Source organism: Petromyzon marinus, chromosome 64 (assembly GCF_048934315.1).
Source record: "Petromyzon marinus isolate PM22_M1 ecotype Great Lakes invasive population chromosome 64, UKy_Petmar_22M1.pri1.0, whole genome shotgun sequence".
NCBI lineage: Eukaryota > Metazoa > Chordata > Hyperoartia > Petromyzontiformes > Petromyzontidae > Petromyzon > Petromyzon marinus.
This window is the reverse complement of record NC_133730.1, coordinates 9,418,707-9,440,489: the sequence shown is the minus strand read 5'-3', so window position 1 is coordinate 9,440,489 and position 21,783 is coordinate 9,418,707. Positions and strand designations below refer to the sequence as shown.

Sequence of the window (21,783 nt, the reverse complement as noted above, 5' to 3'; positions counted from 1 at the left end):
ACGTCAAACAACTCCATCACAATAAATGACGTCAAAACAACAACTCCATCACATTAAATGACGTCACAACAACAACTCTATCACATTAAAAACGTCACAACAACTCCATCCCATTAAATGACGTCACAGCAACAAGAACTCCATCACATTAAGTGACGTCAGAACAACAACTCCTCACATTAAATGACGTCACAACAACAACTCATCACGTTAAGTGCAGTATCGCTGGACAGGAGGGAGAGGGGAGATTTGAGAGGGAGTGGAGAGAGAGAGAGCGCCAATAATTGAATTAAATATTGAGAGAGGGGGAGGGAGAGGGTTGATGGGGGGGAGGAGGAGGAGGGGGAGACGGCGAGACATTGGGAGAAGCATTGAGAGAGAGGAGATGGGGGAGATATCTGAGAGAGAGAGGAGATGGGGAGATATCTGAGAGAGGGAGGGGAGAGAAAGGAGGTGGGGGAGTATCTGAGAAAGAGGAGATGGGGGAGATATCTGAGAGAAAGATGAGATGGGGGAATATCTGAAAGAGAAAGGAGATGGGGGAGATATCTGAGAGAGAGTAGATGGGGAGATATCTGAGAGAGGGAGGGGAGAGAAAGGAGATGGGGGAGATATCTGAGAGAGAAAGGAGATGGGGGAGATATCTGAGAGAGGAGAGAAAGGAGATGGGGGAGATATCTGAAAGAGAAAGGAGATGGAGGAGATATCTGAGAGAGAGAAAGGAGAGAGAGGAGATGGGGGAGAAGCATTGAGAGAGAAAGGAGATGGGGGAGATATCTGAGAGAGAGGAGAGAAAGGAGATGGGGGAGATATCTGAGAGAGAAAGGAGATGGAGGAGATATCTGAGAGAGAGAAAGGAGAGAGAGGAGATGGGGGAGAAGCATTGAGAGAGAGAAAGGAGATGGGGGAGATATCTGAGAGAGAGGAGAGAAAGGAGATGGGGGAGATATCTGAGAGAGAAGAGAGAGGAGATGGGGGAGATATCTGAGAGAGAGGAGATATCTGACAGAGAGAGGAGAGAAAGGAGATGGAGGAGATATCTGAGAGAGAGAGGGCAGATGGGGGAGATATCTGAGAGAGAGAGAAAGGAGATGGGGGAGATATCTGAGAGAGAGGAGATGGGGGAGATATCTGAGAGAGGGAGGGGGTAGAGAGAGAGTGGGAAGGGGTAATGAGAGCAGAGCGTGAAATCTTTAATTTAAAAGGGGAGGGGGGGGGTTAACATAAAGCAAAGCATAAAACAACCCGAAATGATGAACTATGCGAAGTGCCGACTACAACGAGCATCTTCTTGATTCCTCTGATCGTAGAAAGAAAAAGAGAGGGAGGGGAGGGAGGGGGGAGACACATTAAGAGGATAGCCAAAGAGATTCAGTGAGATATTGAGAGAGAGAGGGAGGCTTTGAGAGAGAGAGGGGGGGGAGGCTTTAGGAGAGAGAGATAGGAGGGAGAGGCTTTGAGAGAGAGAGAAGGAGGGAGAGGCTTTGAGAGAGAGATAGGAGGGAGAGGCTTTGAGAGAGAGAGAGAGGGGAGGGGAGGTTTGAGAGAGAGATAAGAGGGAAAGGCTTTGGGAGAGAGAGGGGGAGAGGCTTTGAGAGAGTGGCGAAATGAGATGTGGAGTGAAACATGTAGAGGGGAGTGAGTGAAGGAGAGAGTGAAGGAGAGAGTGAAGGAGAGAGTGAAGGAGAGAGTGAAGGAGAGAGTGAAGGAGAGAGAGAGAGACTGAGAGTGGAGTGAGAGAGAGGAAGAGAGAGCGGTGAGTCTCGCTGTATCCCCGACTTCACATCTGCGTCAAATCACCGTGAGACTCACACACACAGGTACACACACGTGTACACACACACACGTACACACACGTGTACACACACACACACGTACACACACACACACGTGTACACACACACGTGTACACACACACAGGTACACACACACACAGGTACACACATACACACGTACACACACACAGGTACACACACACAGGTACACACAGATACACACACACAGGTACACACACACACGTGTACACACACACACAGGTACACACATACACACGTACACACACACAGGTACACACACACAGGTACACACACACACAGGTACACACACACACAGGTACACACACACAGGTACACACACAGGTACACACACACACACAGGTACACACACACACACACACAGGTACACACACACGCGTACACACACACACACACGCGTACACACACACACACACGCGTACACACACACACGCGTACACACACACGCGTACACACACACGCGTACACACACACACGCGTACACATACACACGCGTACACATACACACAGGTACACACACACACAGGTACACACACAGGTACACACACACGTACACACACACGCGTACACACACACAGGTACACACACATGCGTACACACACACACAGGTACACACACACACGCGTACACACACGCACAGGTACACACACACGTATATATACACACACACACGCGTACACACACACGCGTACACACACACATACACAGGTACACACACACAGGTACACACACACAGGTACACACACGTATACAGACACGTATACACACGCACACAAACACGTATACACAGACAAATTAGACAAAGATCCCTGTATAGCCTTAACAGACTGTTGGGGCAAGTGCTGTTAGCGAGCAGCACCTACAGCATGAAGGTCGGCACGCTACACGAGGGGGTGGGTGGCCAACACCATGCCCGGCCGCCTTTGTCTCCCCAGTGGCGATGTTTACTACACGCCACCGCATCAGGTACTCATTTCAGTCTGAGTCGACCTAGGGGAGGCCGCGCGCGTGCGCGCATACACACATACACACAAACACTGCACGTTACATACAATGCACAGCCACACGACCTGCTGCTGATGCTGTTGTTGTTGTTTGTGTATCCGCGCTATTGCTCACGTGTTGTTGACGGTGCGTTGGCTGCGTTAGACTCGCTGCGTTATTGCTGCACCGCTGACGATCAACGCCAAGCGTTCACACCCAACCAACAGCCGCCTGAGATCTGGGGGCCTCTACGTGGTGAGATGTATATTCTTAGTTCTTTCGGTAAAGTCACGTTGAAGGGAAACAATAAAATAATAAAATATATATAAAAACAAAAAAATTATCACGACGTTTCGACCATAACACAAACGGTCGTCATCAGGTGTGTCGGTTTGCATAAATGTATTTATTTTTTAACGGCGTATTTATTTATTTATTTATTAAATACGTTACCGCCATGCACAGCGATTTGGCAGTTTATTTAGAAGGACTAGTCCATCTATGTTCTGAAAAGAGGAGGGGGGAGACGAAAAATTTTAATGTCTGCTGTCTGAAAGCCACTGTAAGCGTGAACAATCAATTAAGACCCGAAATGGTTTATCAAATCCTTCCAATGATTGCTAAGCCACAATCCATCTTCTCGGTTGAAATTGCCTCTGTGCTTGTATATGTGGATAGCCTCGTGAACGAATCTCTCATGGTAGCCAGATGTCTTCGGACAATCAATGATGAGGTGTTCACCATTGGGCACCGGATTTCCCCAGAGGGAAAAAAACCCCACGCGTATGGACGGAGCAGATGGGGATGAGTCCACACACTCTGTTGTACCGCCGTCTCCTGCCAGAGCCACGTGGTAGGGGTTTTTCCTCGACGCCCACGTGAAGAAATGTGGAACAGATGGAGATTTAGATCCAGGACGCGGATTCACGGCCCGGCCGGACAGTGCGCCCGTGGGCGAGGATAACGTCGGAGTGGAAGCCAAGGAATGGGACGCGTCGCAGAGGACGCGCCCCCAAGGCGGAGATGGAGCAATGACATCTGTTCATCCGCTGGCGCTGGGTGCGATCGCTGTATCACTGGAGCACGAGTGTGGGGACGGGGGGGGGGGCTGGGGAGGCATTCATCCAGCAGTGGATTGACCACGGCTGATGACGTTGATAATGATCTGTATCATCTGTTCAGCCACCCGGTTTCTTAGCTCTAGCCTTAAACGCCAACTATAACTGTAGCTCTGACCGCATGCTCTCTCCACAGCAATGACACCTTGAGACATGTCGGACCACGAGGATGACTCAAGGCCCAGGCCGGGAGGTTCAAGGCCGAGGTCAGGATGGTCGGGAGGTATCCAGCCTGCGTTGGCAGGGTCAGGGCATGAGTCAGAAGGGCCTGAATGTGAGGGGCTTAGTTCGGGCGACGAGGGGAATAGTTCAGCAGGATCAGAAGACCTTGGGTCCACACCTGAAGATCAGGTGCCTAAGTCAAGAGGATCCGAAGATCAATGGCAAGGGTTGGAAGGGTCTGGAGATAGGGGATCCCCACTGGGAAGGTCACAGCCTGAGTTGAGAGGATATGTAGGCCTGAAGTCTAGCTCCGGGCGATCAGAAGAGTCTGGAGGTCAGTGGCCAGAAGTGGAAGGATCAGGAGGCCTAAACGAGTTGGGACCCAGGCAGGGAGGATCAGGAGTCCTGGGGTACAGACTGGAAGCATCTAGAGGTCAAGGGCCTAGGTCAAGTGGATTGGGAGGGTCTGAAGGTCTGGGAACTGGGCAGGGAGGCTCAGAAGGTCTGGGGCCTTGCTCAAGAGGACCTGGAGGTCTGGGGCCCTGGTTCGACAGCCCAGAACATTTGGGACTTGATTTGGGTAAGTCGGTGCCGAGGTCAGGAAGAAATATAGAATTAGAAGGGTCAGGAAGTCCGAAGATCAGGGAGAGAGGTTCTGGAAGATCAGAAAGTCCCGGTGCAAGCTCTGGATGGTCTGGATATGTAGCACCTGGGCTGGGAGCATCTGAAGATGTAGGATCCGAACCTGGAGGATCTGACAGTCCTGGCTCCAGGCTGGGAGTGTCAGGGTCCAGATCAGGAAAACCAGGGGAATTAGGAGGTCCAGAACCCAGGCTGGTAGAGACAGTCGATCAGATATCTAGGCAAGAAGAACCTGACATGTTCAGGTCCATGTCAGCAGGATCAGAAGGTGCGCTGCCTAAGATGGCGGGAGCAGGACATCCAGAACCCAGGTCTAGAGTGTCTGGATCTCCGAGTCTCATGTTAGGAGGGAATGGGACCAGACCTCGAGAATCAGGAGGGCAAGAATGTCCAGGCTTCAGGAGATCTGAAGTTCAGGGGCCCAGGTCAGGAGGGTCAGAAATATCAGAGTGTCCTGGGATGAAACGATCGAGAGGATGTATTGGTCAGGATCGTGAGATAAAATGGTCGGAGTCTGGACCTAAGGGATCAGAAGATCTGGTATGCAAGCTGGGGCAATCTGGAAGTCTAGAAGCTAGCCTAGGAGGATCAGGAGGCACTGGACCCACGCTTCGAGGGTCTGAAGATCGACAGTCTATACTGGCAGACTCTGGCATTGGATCTGGAGGATTAAAAAAGCCAAGAAGTCGAGAAGAAATAGGATCGGGAGGTCAGGTTCTTAGGTCAGGAGGATCAGAAACGCCAGGAGCTCTTGGGCGTACAGAATTTGGAGGGATGGAGCCCAGATCAGGAGGGTCAGGGGGTCTGGCGTACGGGCCAGGAGGGCCAGAAGGACCTGGTTGTGAATCGCCTGGGCTTGGAGGAACAGAGCCCAGGTCTGGAGTATTAGAAAGTCCGGCACCTACGCTAGGACAATATACAAGTATGGGCCCTCGGTCAGGCAAATCGGGGGTCCCAGGATCTAAGCCTGGAGATCCAGGTTCCATGCTGGGAGGGCCTGAAGGATCGGAAGATGCAGTGACCACGCTGGGACAGTCTGGGCATGTGGGCCTCAACTTTGGGATATCTGGAGAGCCAGTGGCAGTGCTGGAAAGATCAGGCCCTGCGTCAAAAGAATCAGGAGGATCATCAGCTCATGTGCCCACCTCTGGTAGGAGGCCTGAAGTTGTCGAGTCCAGGCAGAAAGAATGCGAAGTTGTAGGGCCCCGCTCAGCAGTATCAGCAGGGTCAGATCTGTGGCCAAAGATGGAAAGTTCGGCAAGCCCAGGACCCATGTCTGGAGGATCTAGATATCTGGGCTCTGTACCGGGAGGATCTGCAGTTGGGTCTGGTGGTCAAGCGCTCAGTTCAGGAGGATTGGAAATATCAGGGAGCCCCAGGATGAGAGCTTCAGACCTAGAGCCCAGTTCAGAAGGTTTAGAATATAGCTCAGGAGGACCGAATGGCCAGAGGCCTGGGCTGAGAGGATCAGAACCTATACCTGCCGGTTCAGAAGATCCGGTGCCCAGGCTGAGACGATCTGTAGGTGTGGGACATGGCTCAGGAGGATCTGCAAGACCAGCACCCGTGTTGGAAGCATCAAGGCCAGGGTCAAAACAATCCGGAGCGTCGCTAGATCCTGGACCCGGCTCCGGAGGATCCGGAGGCGCAGGGGCCAAAGCAAATGGATCAGGAGGAGCGCGACCGGAGCCGGGGATTCGAGGGGCCTCATCGGAAGGATCAGAAGCTGTACGGTGCAAGCTGGCGGCGGCTTTGTCAGGAGGATCGGCCTGCCCAGGGCCCCGGCCCGGAGAACCGAAAGGCCTACGGGCCGGCCGCGGGGCACCAGGGGACGCAGGGCCGCCTTGCGGAGGAGCGGGAGGCGCGGGATCCAGCTGCAGCCGCTGCGGGGGAGCGCTGGGCCACGGTGAACGAGTGCGTGTCACGGGGACCGGGGCACAGTTCCATCCCGCCTGCTTCGTCTGCGCCCAGTGCTTCCAGAGGCTCCCAAAGGGCCTCTTCTTCGAGGTGGGTGGGCCACCGCTGTGCAAGTCGCCGCTGCACTCTCACTGCTGCACTTTACACTCACCCGCTGCACACTCACCTGCTACACTCTCACTGCTGCACTTTACACTCACCCGCAGCACACTCACTGCTGCACACTCACTGCTGCACTTTACACTCACCCACTGCACTATCACTGCTGCACACTCACTGCTGCACTTGCACTCACCCACTGCACTCTCACTGCTGCACTTTACACTCACCCGCTGCACACTCACTGCTGCACACTCACTGCTGCACTTTACACTCACCCGCAGCACACTCACTGCTGCACACTCACTGCTGCACTTTACACTCACCCACTGCACTATCACTGCTGCACACGCACTGCTGCACTTGCACTCACCCGCTGCACTATCATTGCTGCACTCTCACTGCTGCACTTTACACTCAACCGCTGCACACTCACTGCTGCACATTCACTAATCCGCTGCACTATCACTGCTGCACTCTCACTGCTACACTTTTCACTCATCTGCTGCACTCTCACTGCTGCACTTTTCACTCATCCGCTGCACTATCACTGCTGATGAGTGAATACTGTACATTCACTCATCCGCTGGACACTGCTGCGAATTCACTCATCTGCTGCACTATCGCTGCTGCACAATCCCTCTACAGCCGCATTCATTCCTTACTGTACTCTCGGTCACTGATACAGTCTAATTCACTGCTATATTCACTCACTGCTGCACTATCACAGTTGTATCCTCACTATTGAAACACATTCTCCTGCGGAGGGAGCTGGTTGGAACGTCGGGTTGCTCGGTCAGTGGCCAGGGTCAACGGCGGCACCACCACGTGGTGTGTCCCGCACAATATGCCCGACTGTGAGGGCGGGCACAAGCCGGCGTGAGTAGGTGAAACGTTGAGTTTTATAAGGGCACCACGGGGTGACCAGCTCCTCCCCACCCAGCCCCACCCCACCCTCCCCACCCTCCCCACCCAGCCCCTCCCCACCCAGCCCCTCCCCCCACCCTCCCCACCCTCCTCACCCAGCCCCTCCCCACCCTCCCCACCCAGCCCCTCCCCACCCTCCCCACCCAGCCCCACCCTCCCCACCCTCCCCTCCCCACCCAGCCCCTCCCCACCCAGCCCCTCCCCACCCTCCCCACCCAGCCCCTCCCCACCCAGCCCCTCCCCACCCAGCCCCTCCCCACCTAGCCCCACCCCTCCCATGTTTGGATGCACGACGGACGGACAGACACAATAATCCTCTGTGTGCTACTGCTGCTGCTGGTGTAGTAACCAGGAGGTTCCTACACACTGAAATATAAACTGTTGCACTCGCACTCACTGCTGCAGGTTTCCCCTGCACAGCTGCACTCTTACTCACCACTATAAAATCATTGCACTGCTGCACTCCCACGTCACTGCTGCACTCTCACGTCACTGCTGCACTCTCACGTCACTGCTGCACTCTCACTGCTGCACTCTCACGTCATTGCTGCACCCTGTCACTGCTGCACTCTGTCACTGCTGCACTCTCACTGCTGCACTCTCACGTCACTGCTGCACGCTCACGTCACTGCTGCACCCTCACTGCTGCACCCTGTCACTGCTGAACTCTGTCACTGCTGCACTCTGTCACTGCTGCACTCTCACTGCTGCACCCTCATGTCACTGCTGCACACTCACGTCACTGCTGCACTGTCACTGCTGCACACTGTCACTGCTGCACTCTCACGTCACTGCTGCACCCTCACGTCACTACTGCACACTCACGTCACTGCTGCACCCTCACTGCTGCACACTATTGTCACTGCTGCACCATCGTGTCACTGCTGCACCCCCAAGTCACTGCTGCACGCTCACTGCTGCACTCTCACGTCACTACTGCACTCTCACGTTACTGCTGCACCCTCACGTCACTGCTGCACCCTCACGTCACTGCTGCATCCTCACGTCACTGCTGCACCCTCACGTCGCTGCTGCACCCTCACGTCACTGCTGCACCCTCAGGTCACTGCTGCACCCTCACATCACTGCTGCACTCTCACTGTCACTGCTGCACTCTCACGTCACTGCTGCACCCTCACTGTCACTGCTGCACCCTCACTGCTGCACCCTCACTGTCACTGCTGCACCCTCACTGCTGCACCTTCACATCACTGCCGCACTCTGACTGTCACTGTTGCACCCTCACGTCACTGCTGCACGCTCACTGCTGCACTCTCACGTCACTGCTGCACCATCGTGTCACTGCTGCACCATCATGTCACTGCTGCACTCTCACGTCACTGCTGCACTCTCACGTCACTGCTGCACCCTCATGTCACTGCTGCACTCTCACGTCACTGCTGCACCCTCATGTCACTGCTGCACACTCATGTCACTGCTGCACTTTCACGTCACTGCTGCACTCTCACTGCTGCACCCTCATGTCACTGCTGCACTTTCACGTCACTGCTGCACTCTCACTGCTGCACTCTCACTGTCACTGCTCCACGCTCACTGCTGCACTCTCACGTCACTGCTGCACACTCACGTCACTGCTGCACACTCACGTCACTGCTGCACACTCACGTCACTGCTGCACTGTCACTGCTGCACTCTCACGTCACTGCTGCACACTCACGTCACTGCTGCACTCTCACTGTCACTGCTGCACCCTCACTGCTGCACTCTCACTGTCACTGCTGCTGATGCTGCTGCACTCTGCAGTTCGAAGGGCGAATGTTCTGCGAGAGAGACTTCATGGTGCTGTACTCACCTTGCTGCAGGCTGTGTGGTGAGGATCGCACTCACCACTCACCTCACTCACCACTCACCACTCACCTCACTCACCTCACTCACCACTCACCACTCACCTCACTCACCTCACTCACCACTCACCTCACCACTCACCACTCACCTCACTCACCTCACTCACCACTCACCTCACTCACCTCACTCACCACTCACCACTCACCTCACTCACCTCACTCACCACTCACCTCACCACTCACCACTCACCACTCACCTCACTCACCACTCACCACTCACCTCACTCACCTCACTCACCACTCACCACTCACCTCACTCACCTCACTCACCACTCACCTCACTCACCACTCACCTCACTCACCTCACTCACCACTCACCACTCACCTCACTCACCACTCACCACTCACCTCACTCACCACTCACCACTCACCTCACTCACCTCACTCACCACTCACCACTCACCTCACTCACCTCACTCACCACTCACCTCACCACTCACCACTCACCTCACTCACTACTCACCTCACTCACCACTCACCTCACTCACCACTCACCACTCACCTCACTCACCTCACTCACCACTCACCTCACCACTCACCACTCACCTCACTCACCTCACTCACCACTCACCACTCACCTCACTCACCACTCACCTCACTCACCTCACTCACCTCACTCACCACTCACCTCACCACTCACCACTCACCTCACTCACCTCACTCACCACTCACCACTCACCTCACTCACCTCACTCACCACTCATCTCACTCACTACTCACCTCACCACTCACCTCACTCACCACTCACCTCACTCACCTCACTCACCACTCACCTCACTCACCACTCACCTCACTCACCTCACTCACCACTCACCTCACTCACCTCACTCACCACTCACCACTCACCTCACTCACCACTCACCTCACTCACCTCACCACTCACCTCACTCACCACTCACCACTCACCTCACTCACCACTCACCTCACTCACCACTCACCTCACTCACTACTCACCTCACTCACCTCACTCACCACTCACCTCACTCACCACTCACCTCACTCACTGCTCACCTCACTCACCACTCACCTCACTCACTACTCACCTCACTCACCACTCACCACTCACCTCACTCACCTCACTCACCACTCACCTCACTCACCTCATTCACCACTCACCTCACTCACCACTCACCTCACTCACTACTCACCTCACCACTCACCTCACTCACCACTCACCACTAACCTCACTCACTACTCACCTCACTCACCACTCACCTCACTCACCACTCACCTCACTCACTACTCACCTCACCACTCACCTCACTCACCACTCACCACTCACCTCACTCACCACTCACCTCACTCACTACTCACCTCACTCATTACTCACCTCACTCACCACTCACCTCACTCACCACTCACTCACTACTCACCTCACTCACTACTCACCTCACTCACCTCACTCACCTCACTCACCACTCACCTCACTCACCACTCACCACTCACCTCACTCACCTCACCACTCACCTCACTCACCACTCACCACTCACCTCACTCACCTCACTCACCACTCACCACTCACCTCACTCACCTCACTCACCACTCACCACTCACCTCACTCACCTCACTCACCACTCACCACTCACCTCACTCACCACTCACCTCACTCACCTCACCACTCACCTCACTCACCACTCACCTCACTCACCACTCACCTCACTCACTACTCACCTCACTCACCTCACTCACCACTCACCTCACTCACCACTCACCTCACTCACTGCTCACCTCACTCACCACTCACCTCACTCACTACTCACCTCACTCACCACTCACCACTCACCACACTCACCTCACTCACCTCACTCACCACTCACCTCACTCACCTCACTCACCACTCACCTCACTCACCACTCACCTCACTCACTACTCACCTCACCACTCACCTCACTCACCACTCACCACTCACCTCACTCACCACTCACCTCACTCACCACTCACCTCACTCACTACTCACCTCACTCACCACTCACCTCACTCACCACTCACCTCACTCACTACTCACCTCACCACTCACCTCACTCACCACTAACCACTCACCTCACTCACCACTCACCTCACTCACTACTCACCTCACTCACTACTCACCTCACTCACCACTCACCTCACTCACCACTCACTCACTACTCACCTCACTCACTACTCACCTCACTCACCACTCACCTCACTCACCACTCACCTCACTCACCACTCACCACTCACCTCACTCACCTCACCACTCACCTCACTCACCACTCACCTCACTCACCTCACTCACCACTCACCTCACTCACCACTCACCACTCACCTCACTCACTACTCACCATTCACCTCACTCACCACTCACCTCACTCACTACTCACCTCACTCACCACTCACCTCACTCACCACTCACCACTCACCTCACTCACCTCACTCACCACTCACCACTCACCTCACTCACCACTCACCTCACACCTCACCACTCACCTCACTCACCACTCACCTCACTCACCACTCACCTCACTCACTCAACACTCACCACTCACCACTCACCTCACTCACCTCACTCACCTCACTCACCACTCACCTCACTCACCTCACTCACCACTCACCTCACTCACCACTCACCACTCACCTCACTCACCTCACTCACAACTCACCTCACTCACCTCACTCACCACTCACTACTCACCTCACTCACCACTCACCTCACTCACCACTCACCTCACTCACCACTCACCACTCACCTCACTCACCTCACTCACCACTCACCTCACTCACCTCACTCACCACTCACCTCACTCACCACTCACCTCACTCACCTCACCACTCACCTCACTCACCACTCACCTCACTCACCACTCACCTCACTCACTACTCACTCACCACTCACCTCACTCACCACTCACCTCACTCACCACTCACCTCACTCACCTCACCACTCACCTCACTCACCACTCACCTCACTCACCACTCACATCACCACACTCACCACTCACCTCACTCACCACTCACCTCACTCACCTCACCACTCACCTCACTCACCACTCACCACTCACCTCACTCACTGCTCACCTCACTCACCACTCACCTCACTCACTACTCACCTCACTCACCACTCACCACTCACCTCACTCACCAGACACTCACCACTCACCACTCACCTCACTCACCACTCACCTCACCACTCACCTCACTCACCACTCACCACTCACCTCACTCACCACTCACCTCACTCACCAGACACTCACCACTCACCACTCACCTCACTCACCACTCACCTCACTCACCACTCACCACACTCACCACTCACCTCACTCACCACTCACCACTCACCTCACTCACCTCACTCACCTCACCAGTCACCTCACTCACCACTCACCTCACTCACCACTCACATCACCACACTCACCACTCACAACTCACCTCATTCACCACTCACCTCACTCACCTCACCACTCACCTCACTCACCACTCACCACTCACCTCACTCACTACTCACCTCACTCACCACTCACCTCACTCACTACTCACCTCACTCACCACTCACCTCACTCACCAGACACTCACCACTCACCACTCACCTCACTCACCACTCACCTCACTCACCTCACCACTCACCTCACTCACCACTCACCTCACTCACCACTCACCTCACTCACTACTCACCTCACCACTCACCTCACTCACCACTCACCACTCACCTCACTCACTACTCACCTCACTCACTACTCACCTCACTCACCACTCACCTCACTCACCACTCACTCACTACTCACCTCACTCACTACTCACCTCACTCACCACTCACCTCACTCACCACTCACCTCACTCACCACTCACCACTCACCTCACTCACCTCACCACTCACCTCACTCACCACTCACCTCACTCACCACTCACCTCACTCACCACTCACCACTCACCTCACTCACTACTCACCACTCACCTCACTCACCACTCACCTCACTCACTACTCACCTCACTCACCACTCACCTCACTCACCACTCACCACTCACCTCACTCACCTCACTCACCACTCACCACTCACCTCACTCACCACTCACCTCCCACCTCACCACTCACCTCACTCACCACTCACCTCACTCACCACTCACCTCACTCACTCACCACTCACCACTCACCACTCACCTCACTCACCTCACTCACCTCACTCACCACTCACCACTCACCTCACTCACCACTCACCTCACTCACCACTCACCTCACTCACCACTCACCACTCACCTCACTCACCTCACTCACCACTCACCTCACTCACCTCACTCACCACTCACCACTCACTACTCACCTCACTCACCACTCACCTCACTCACCACTCACCTCACTCACCACTCACCTCACTCACCACTCACCACTCACCTCACTCACCTCACTCACCACTCACCTCACTCACCTCACTCACCACTCACCTCACTCACCACTCACCTCACTCACCTCACCACTCACCTCACTCACCACTCACCTCACTCACCACTCACCTCACTCACTACTCACTCACCACTCACCTCACTCACCACTCACCTCACTCACCACTCACCTCACTCACCACTCACCACTCACCTCACTCACCTCACCACTCACCTCACTCACCACTCACCTCACTCACCACTCACATCACCACACTCACCACTCACCACTCACCTCACTCACCACTCACCTCACTCACCTCACCACTCACCTCACTCACCACTCACCACTCACCTCACTCACTACTCACCTCACTCACCACTCACCTCACTCACTACTCAACTCACTCACCACTCACCACTCACCTCACTCACCAGACACTCACCACTCACCACTCACCTCACTCACCACTCACCTCACTCACCAGACACTCACCACTCACCTCACTCACCACTCACCTCACTCACCACTCACCACACTCACCATCACCTCACTCACCACTCACCACTCACCTCACTCACCTCACCACTCACCTCACTCACCACTCACCTCACTCACCACTCACATCACCACACTCACCACTCACCACTCACCTCACTCACCACTCACCTCACTCACCTCACCACTCACCTCACTCACCACTCACCACTCACCTCACTCACTACTCACCTCACTCACCACTCACCTCACTCACTACTCACCTCACTCACCACTCACCACTCACCTCACTCACCAGACACTCACCACTCACCTCACTCACCACTCACCTCACTCACCTCACCACTCACCTCGCTCACCACTCACCACTCACCTCACTCACCACTCACCTCACTCACCAGACACTCACCACTCACCACTCACCTCACTCACCACTCACCTCACTCACCACTCACCACACTCACCACTCACCTTACTCACTTCACCACTCACCTCACTCACCACTCACCTCACTCACTACTCACATCACTCACCACTCACCACTCACCTCACCACTCACCTCACCACTCACCTCACTCACCACACTCACCAGACCCTCACTAGCCACTCACCACACTCACCACTCACCTCACTCACCACTTACCTCACTCACCTCACCACTCACCTCACTCACCTCACTCACCACTCACATCTCACCAGACACTCACCACTAACCACCCACCTCACTCACCACTCACCACTCACCATACACTCACTACTCACCTCACTCACCACTCACCTCACTCACTACTCAACTCACTCACCACTCACCACTCACCTCACTCACCAGACACTCACCACTCACCACTCACCTCACTCACCACTCACCTCACTCACCAGACACTCACCACTCACCTCACTCACCACTCACCTCACTCACCACTCACCACACTCACCACTCACCTCACTCACCACTCACCACTCACCTCACTCACCTCACCACTCACCTCACTCACCACTCACCTCACTCACCACTCACATCACCACACTCACCACTCACCACTCATCTCACTCACCACTCACCTCACTCACCTCACCACTCACCTCACTCACCACTCACCTCACTCACTACTCACCTCACTCACCACTCACCTCACTCACTACTCACCTCACTCACCACTCACCACTCACCTCACTCACCAGACACTCACCACTCACCACTCACCTCACTCACCACTCACCTCACTCACCTCACCACTCACCTCACTAACCACTCACCACTCACCTCACCACTCACCTCACTCACCAGACACTCACCACTCACCACTCACCTCACTCACCACTCACCTCACTCACCACTCACCACACTCACCACTCACCTTACTCACTTCACCACTCACCTCACTCACCACTCACCTCACTCACTACTCACATCACTCACCACTCACCACTCACCTCACCACTCACCTCACCACTCACCTCACTCACCACACTCACCAGACCCTCACTAGCCACTCACCACACTCACCACTCACCTCACTCACCACTTACCTCACTCACCTCACCACTCACCTCACTCACCTCACTCACCACTCACATCTCACCAGACACTCACCACTAACCACCCACCTCACTCACCACTCACCACTCACCATACACTCACTACTCACCTCACTCACCACTCACCTCACTCACTACTCAACTCACTCACCACTCACCACTCACCTCACTCACCAGACACTCACCACTCACCTCACTCACCACTCACCTCACTCACCAGACACTCACCACTCACCTCACTCACCACTCACCTCACTCACCACTCACCACACTCACCACTCACCTCACTCACCACTCACCACTCACCTCACTCACCTCACCACTCACCTCACTCACCACTCACCTCACTCACCACTCACATCACCACACTCACCACTCACCTCACTCACCACTCACCTCACTCACCTCACCACTCACCTCACTCACCACTCACCACTCACCTCACTCACTACTCACCTCACTCACCACTCACCTCACTCACTACTCACCTCACTCACCACTCACCACTCACCTCACTCACCAGACACTCACCACTCACCACTCACCTCACTCACCACTCACCTCACTCACCTCACCACTCACCTCACTCACCACTCACCACTCACCTCACTCACCACTCACCTCACTCACCAGACACTCACCACTCACCACTCACCTCACTCACCACTCACCTCACTCACCACTCACCACACTCACCACTCACCTTACTCACTTCACCACTCACCTCACCTCACCACTCACCTCACTCACCACACTCACCAGACCCTCACTAGCCACTCACCACACTCACCACTCACCTCACTCACCACTTACCTCACTCACCTCACCACTCACCTCACTCACCTCACTGACCACTCACATCTCACCAGACACTCACCACTAACCACCCACCTCACTCACCACTCACCACTCACCATACACTCACTCACCACTCACCACTCACCTCACCACTCACCTCACTCACCACTCACCAGACACTCACCTCACTCACCACTCACCTCACTCACCACTCACCTCACTCACCACTCACCTCACTCACCACTCACCAGACCCTTACCTCACTCACCACTCACCTCACTCACCACTCACCAGACACTCACCACTCACCACCCACCTCACTCACCACTCACCAGACACTCACCATACCCCTCACTACTGGTGCCCTATCTGAATGATTTACTTACCATATGAATGAGTGAGTGAATGAATGAGGGAACGATTGAGTGAATGAGTGAGTGAACGAGTGAATGAATTAGTTAATGAATGACTGGGTAAATGAACAAGTGAAAGCGTAAATGAATGAGTTAACAAGTGAATGAGTGAGTGAACGAGTGAATAAATGTGTGAATGTACAAATGAGAGAATGCGTGAACGAGTGAATGATTGAATGCACGAGTGAATGAGTGAGTGAACGAGTGATTGAATGCATGAGAGAACGAGTGAGTGTATGAGTGAATGAGTGTGTTAGTGAATGAGTGAGAGAACGAGTAAATTAGTGAGTGAACGAGTGCGTGAATGAGTGAGTGAATGCATGAGTGAACGGTGAGTGAGTGCATGGGTGAGTTAACAAGTAAGTGAATGAGTGAGTGAACGAGTGAATGAGTGAGTGAGTTAACAAGTGACTGAATGGACGAGTGACTGAATGAATGAGTGAATGCATGAGTGAACGAGTGAGTGAACGACTGAATGAATGACTGAAGGAGTGAGTGAATGATTGAATGCACGAGCGATTGAAAGAGTAAGTGAACGAGGGAGTGAACGACTGAGTAAACCAGTGATTGAGTGAGTGAATAAGTAAATGCACGAGTGAATGAGTGAGTGAGTGAATGAGTGACTGAATGGGTGTGTTAGTGAACGAGTAATGAGTGAGTGAACGAGTGAATGAGTGAGTGAACGATTGAGTGAATGCGTGAGTGAACGGTGATTGAGTGAGTGAATGAGTGAGTGAATGAACGAGTGAGTGAATGAGTGAGTGAAAACGAGTGAGTGAATGGGTGTGTTAGTGAACGAGTAAGTGAACGAGTGAATGAATGAGTGAACGAGTGAATGAGTGAGTGAGTGAACGAGTGCGTGAACGAGTGAGTGAATGAGTGAGTGAACGAGTGAATGAGTGTGAATGAGTGAGTGAGTGAACGAGTGAGTGAACGAGTGAGTAAACCAGTGATTGAGTGAGTGAATGAGTGAATTCGTGAACGAGTAAGTGAACGAATGAGTGAATGAGTGCACGAGTGAGTGAATGAGTGAGTGAACTAGTGAGGTAGTGAACGAGTGAGTGAATGAGTGGGTTAGTGAGCGGGTGAGTGAATGAGTGAGTGAACGAGTGCGTGAACGAGTGAGTGAATGCATGAGTGAATGCATCAGTGAACAAGTGAGTGAGTTAGTGAACGGTGATTGAGTGAGTGAATGATTGAGTGTACAAGTGAGTGAGTGAACGTGTGAGTGAACCAGTGAGTAAACGAGTTAACGAGTGAGTCAATGAGTGAGTGAGTGCACTAGTTAGTGAATGAGTGAGTGAACGAGTGAACGAGTGAGTGTATGAGTGAGTGAATGAGCGAGTGATGAATAAGCGAGTGAGTTAATTAGTGGGTGAACGAGTGAGTGGATGAGCGAGTGAGTCAACGAGTGAGTGAATGAGTGAACGAGTGATTGAATGTGTGTGAACGAGTGAGTGAATGAGTGAACGAGTGAGTGAGTGAATGAGTGAGTTAGTGAGCGAGTAAGTGAACGAGTGAGTCGATGAGTGAGTGAATGAGCAAGTGCGTGAACGAGTGAGTGAATGAGTGAGTGAACGGGAATTGAGTGAGTGAATGAGTGAGTGAATGAGTACCTGAGTGAGTGAATGAGTGACTGAGTGAGTGAGTGAATGAGTGAGTGAATGGGTGTGTTAGTGAGCGAGTAAGTGAACGAGTGAGTGAATGAGTGAACGAGTGAGTGAATGCATGAGTGAATGGGGATTGAGTGAGTGAATGAGTGAATGAGTGAGTGAATGAGTGAGTGAATGAGTAACTGAGTGAGTGAATGAATGAGTGAGTGAATGAGTGAGTGAATGAGTGAGTGAACGAGTGAGTGAATGAGTGAGTGAACGGGAATTGAGTGAGTGAATGAGTGAGTGAATGAGTACCTGAGTGAGTGAATGAGTGACTGAGTGAGTGAGTGAATGAGTGAGTGAATGGGTGTGTTAGTGAGCGAGTAAGTGAACGAGTGAGTGAATGAGTGAACGAGTGAGTGAATGCATGAGTGAATGGGGATTGAGTGAGTGAATGAGTGAATGAGTGAGTGAATGAGTGAGTGAATGAGTAACTGAGTGAGTGAATGAATGAGTGAGTGAATGAGTGAGTGAATGAGTGAGTGTCTCTTCAGGGGAGTTCATCATTGGCCGAGTGATCCGTGCCATGAACTGCGCCTGGCACCCCGCCTGCTTCCGCTGTGACGCGTGCGGCGCGCAGCTAGTGGGGAGCGGCTTCGTGAGGAGCGCGGACAGGTAGGCGTGGAGACAGGGGACAGGGGACAGGTAGGCGGGGACTGGTAGGCGGGGACTGGTAGGCGGGGAGACAGGGGACAGGGGACAGGTAGGCGGGGACAGCTAGGCGGGGAGACAGGGGACAAGGGGACAGGTAGGCGGGGACAGGTAGGCGGGGAGACAGGGGACAAGGGGACAGGTAGGCGGGGACAGGTAGGCGGGAAGACAGGGGACAAGGGGACTGGTAGGCGGGGACTGGTAGGCGGGGACTGGTAGGCGGGGAGACAGGGGACAAGGGGACAGGTAGGCGGGGACAGCTAGGCGGGGAGACAGGGGACAAGGGGACAGGTAGGCGGGGACAGGTAGGCGGGGAGACAGGGGACAAGGGGACTGGTAGGCGGGGAGAGGTAGGCGGGGACTGGTAGGCGGGGACAGGTAGGCGGGGACAGGTAGGCGGGGAGACAGGGGACAAGGGGACAGGTAGGCGGGGACTGGTAGGCGGGGACAGGTAGGCGGGGAGACAGGGGACAGGGGACAGGTAGGCGGGGAGACAGGGGACAAGGGGACTGGTAGGCGGGGAGAGGTAGGCGTGGACTGGTAGGCGGGGACAGGTAGGCGGGGAGACAGGGGACAAGGGGACTGGTAGGCGGGGAGAGGTAGGCGGGGACTGGTAGGCGGGGACAGGTAGGCGGGGAGACAGGGGACAAGGGGACAGGTAGGCGGGGAGAGGTAGGCGGGGACAGGTAGGCGGGGACAGGTAGGCGGGGAGACAGGGGACAAGGGGGCAGGTAGGCAGGGAGAGGTAGGCGGGGACAGGTAGGCGGGGAGACAGGGGACAAGGGGACCCGTGGTTACAGTGTGAGGGAGTCTCTGGTGATGTAACTGATGGCAAAGTGTGAACGGTGAAGTGACAATGGCCATGGGTCATTGCCAGTGCCGATACGCCAATTCTAATGTAATGTACCAATTCTAATGTGACAACTCTAATGTAAGGTACCAATTCTAATGTGCCAATTCTAATGTGCCAATTCTAATGTAATGTACCAATTCTGATGCACCAATTCTAATGTAATGTACCAATTCTAATGTAACAATTCTAATGTAGTGTACCAATTCTGATGTGCCAATTCTAATGTACCAATTCTAATGTAATGTACCAATTCTAATGCACCAATTCTAATGTAATGTACCAATTCTAATGTGCCAATTCTAATGTACCAATTCTAATGTACCAATTCTAATGTAATGTACCAATTCTAATGCACCAATTCTAATGTAATGTACCAATTCTAATGTAATGTATCACTTCTAATGTGCCAATTCTAATGTACCAATTCTAATGCGCCAATTCTAATGCACCAATTCTAATGCACCAATTCTAATGTACCAATTCTAATGTGCCAATTCTAACGTGCCAATTCTAATGTAATGTACCAATTCTAATGTGACAATTCTAACGTAGGGTACCAATTCTAATGTACCAATTCTAATGTACCAATTCTAATGCACCAATTCGAATGTACCAATTCTAATGTACCAATTCTAATGGGCCATTCTAATGTAATGTACTAATTCTAATGTACCAATTCTAACGTAATGTACTAATTCTAATGCGCCAATTCTAATGTAATGTACCAATTATAATGTGACAATTCTAATGTATTCTAGATTTAAAGCTTTCGTGACTGCTAGGATCCATACTCTTTGGTTCTATTGGGTAAAGTCACGTAGGTAAAAAATAAAATAACAAAAATCACGACGTTTCGACCACAACACAAGCGGCCTTCATCAGGTGAAGGGACGAGACTGTCTGGAGGACAGCGCTGGAGTGAAAAAAGCCACGCTCAGATCACGACCTTTAAGATGTGTGAGAAGAAACAAAGCGCCTTGACAAAGGAATTAGCATAGAATTTAGCATTGAAATGGCTCATTGAAATAGCTAAGTTAAAGTATACACATCCGCAGAGGCACCCCTTGACAAAGGAATTAGCATAGAATTTAGCATTGAAATGGCTCATTTCTTCTCACACAGCTTAAAGGTCGTGATCTGAGCGTGGCTTCTCTCACTCCAGCGCTGTCCTCCAGACAGTCTCGTCCCTTCACCTGATGAAGGCCGCTTGTGTTGTGGCCGAAACGTCGTGATTTTTTGTTATTTTATTTTCACCTACGTGACTTTACCCAATAGAACCAAAGAGTATAATTCTAATGTAATATACCAATTCTAATGTACCAATTCTAATGTAATGTACCAATTCTAATGTGACAATTCTAATGCACCAATTCTAATGTACCAATTCTAATGTAATGTACCAATTCTAATGTGACAATTCTAATGTACCAATTCTAATGTACAAATTCTAATGTAATGTACCAATTCTAATGTACCAATTCTAATGCACCAATTCTAATGTACCAATGCGAATGC

General features: G+C 52.9%; 1 protein-coding gene across 7 annotated transcripts in view; it reads left to right on the top strand.

Annotated features, from left to right (window-relative positions):
* The first annotated feature begins 1,398 nt into the window (after positions 1-1,398).
* Positions 1,399-21,783, top strand: part of LOC116957851 (LIM and senescent cell antigen-like-containing domain protein 1) — a 37,161-nt gene continuing 16,776 nt past the window's right edge. The window contains exons 1-5 of one of the 7 annotated variants that reach the window (XM_032980272.2): positions 1,399-1,801; positions 2,964-3,053; positions 4,053-6,727; positions 9,428-9,494; positions 19,259-19,379. In XM_032980272.2, coding sequence (XP_032836163.1) covers positions 4,070-6,727; positions 9,428-9,494; positions 19,259-19,379 — 2,846 coding nt within the window. In that variant the 5' untranslated portion in view covers positions 1,399-1,801; positions 2,964-3,053; positions 4,053-4,069. Of the gene's footprint in view, positions 1,821-2,165; positions 2,781-2,963; positions 3,054-4,052; positions 6,728-9,427; positions 9,495-17,111; positions 19,380-21,783 lie in introns of those variants that run through there. The other 6 variants (XM_032980271.2, XM_032980269.2, XM_032980273.2 and 3 more) reach the window with 6 other exon arrangements.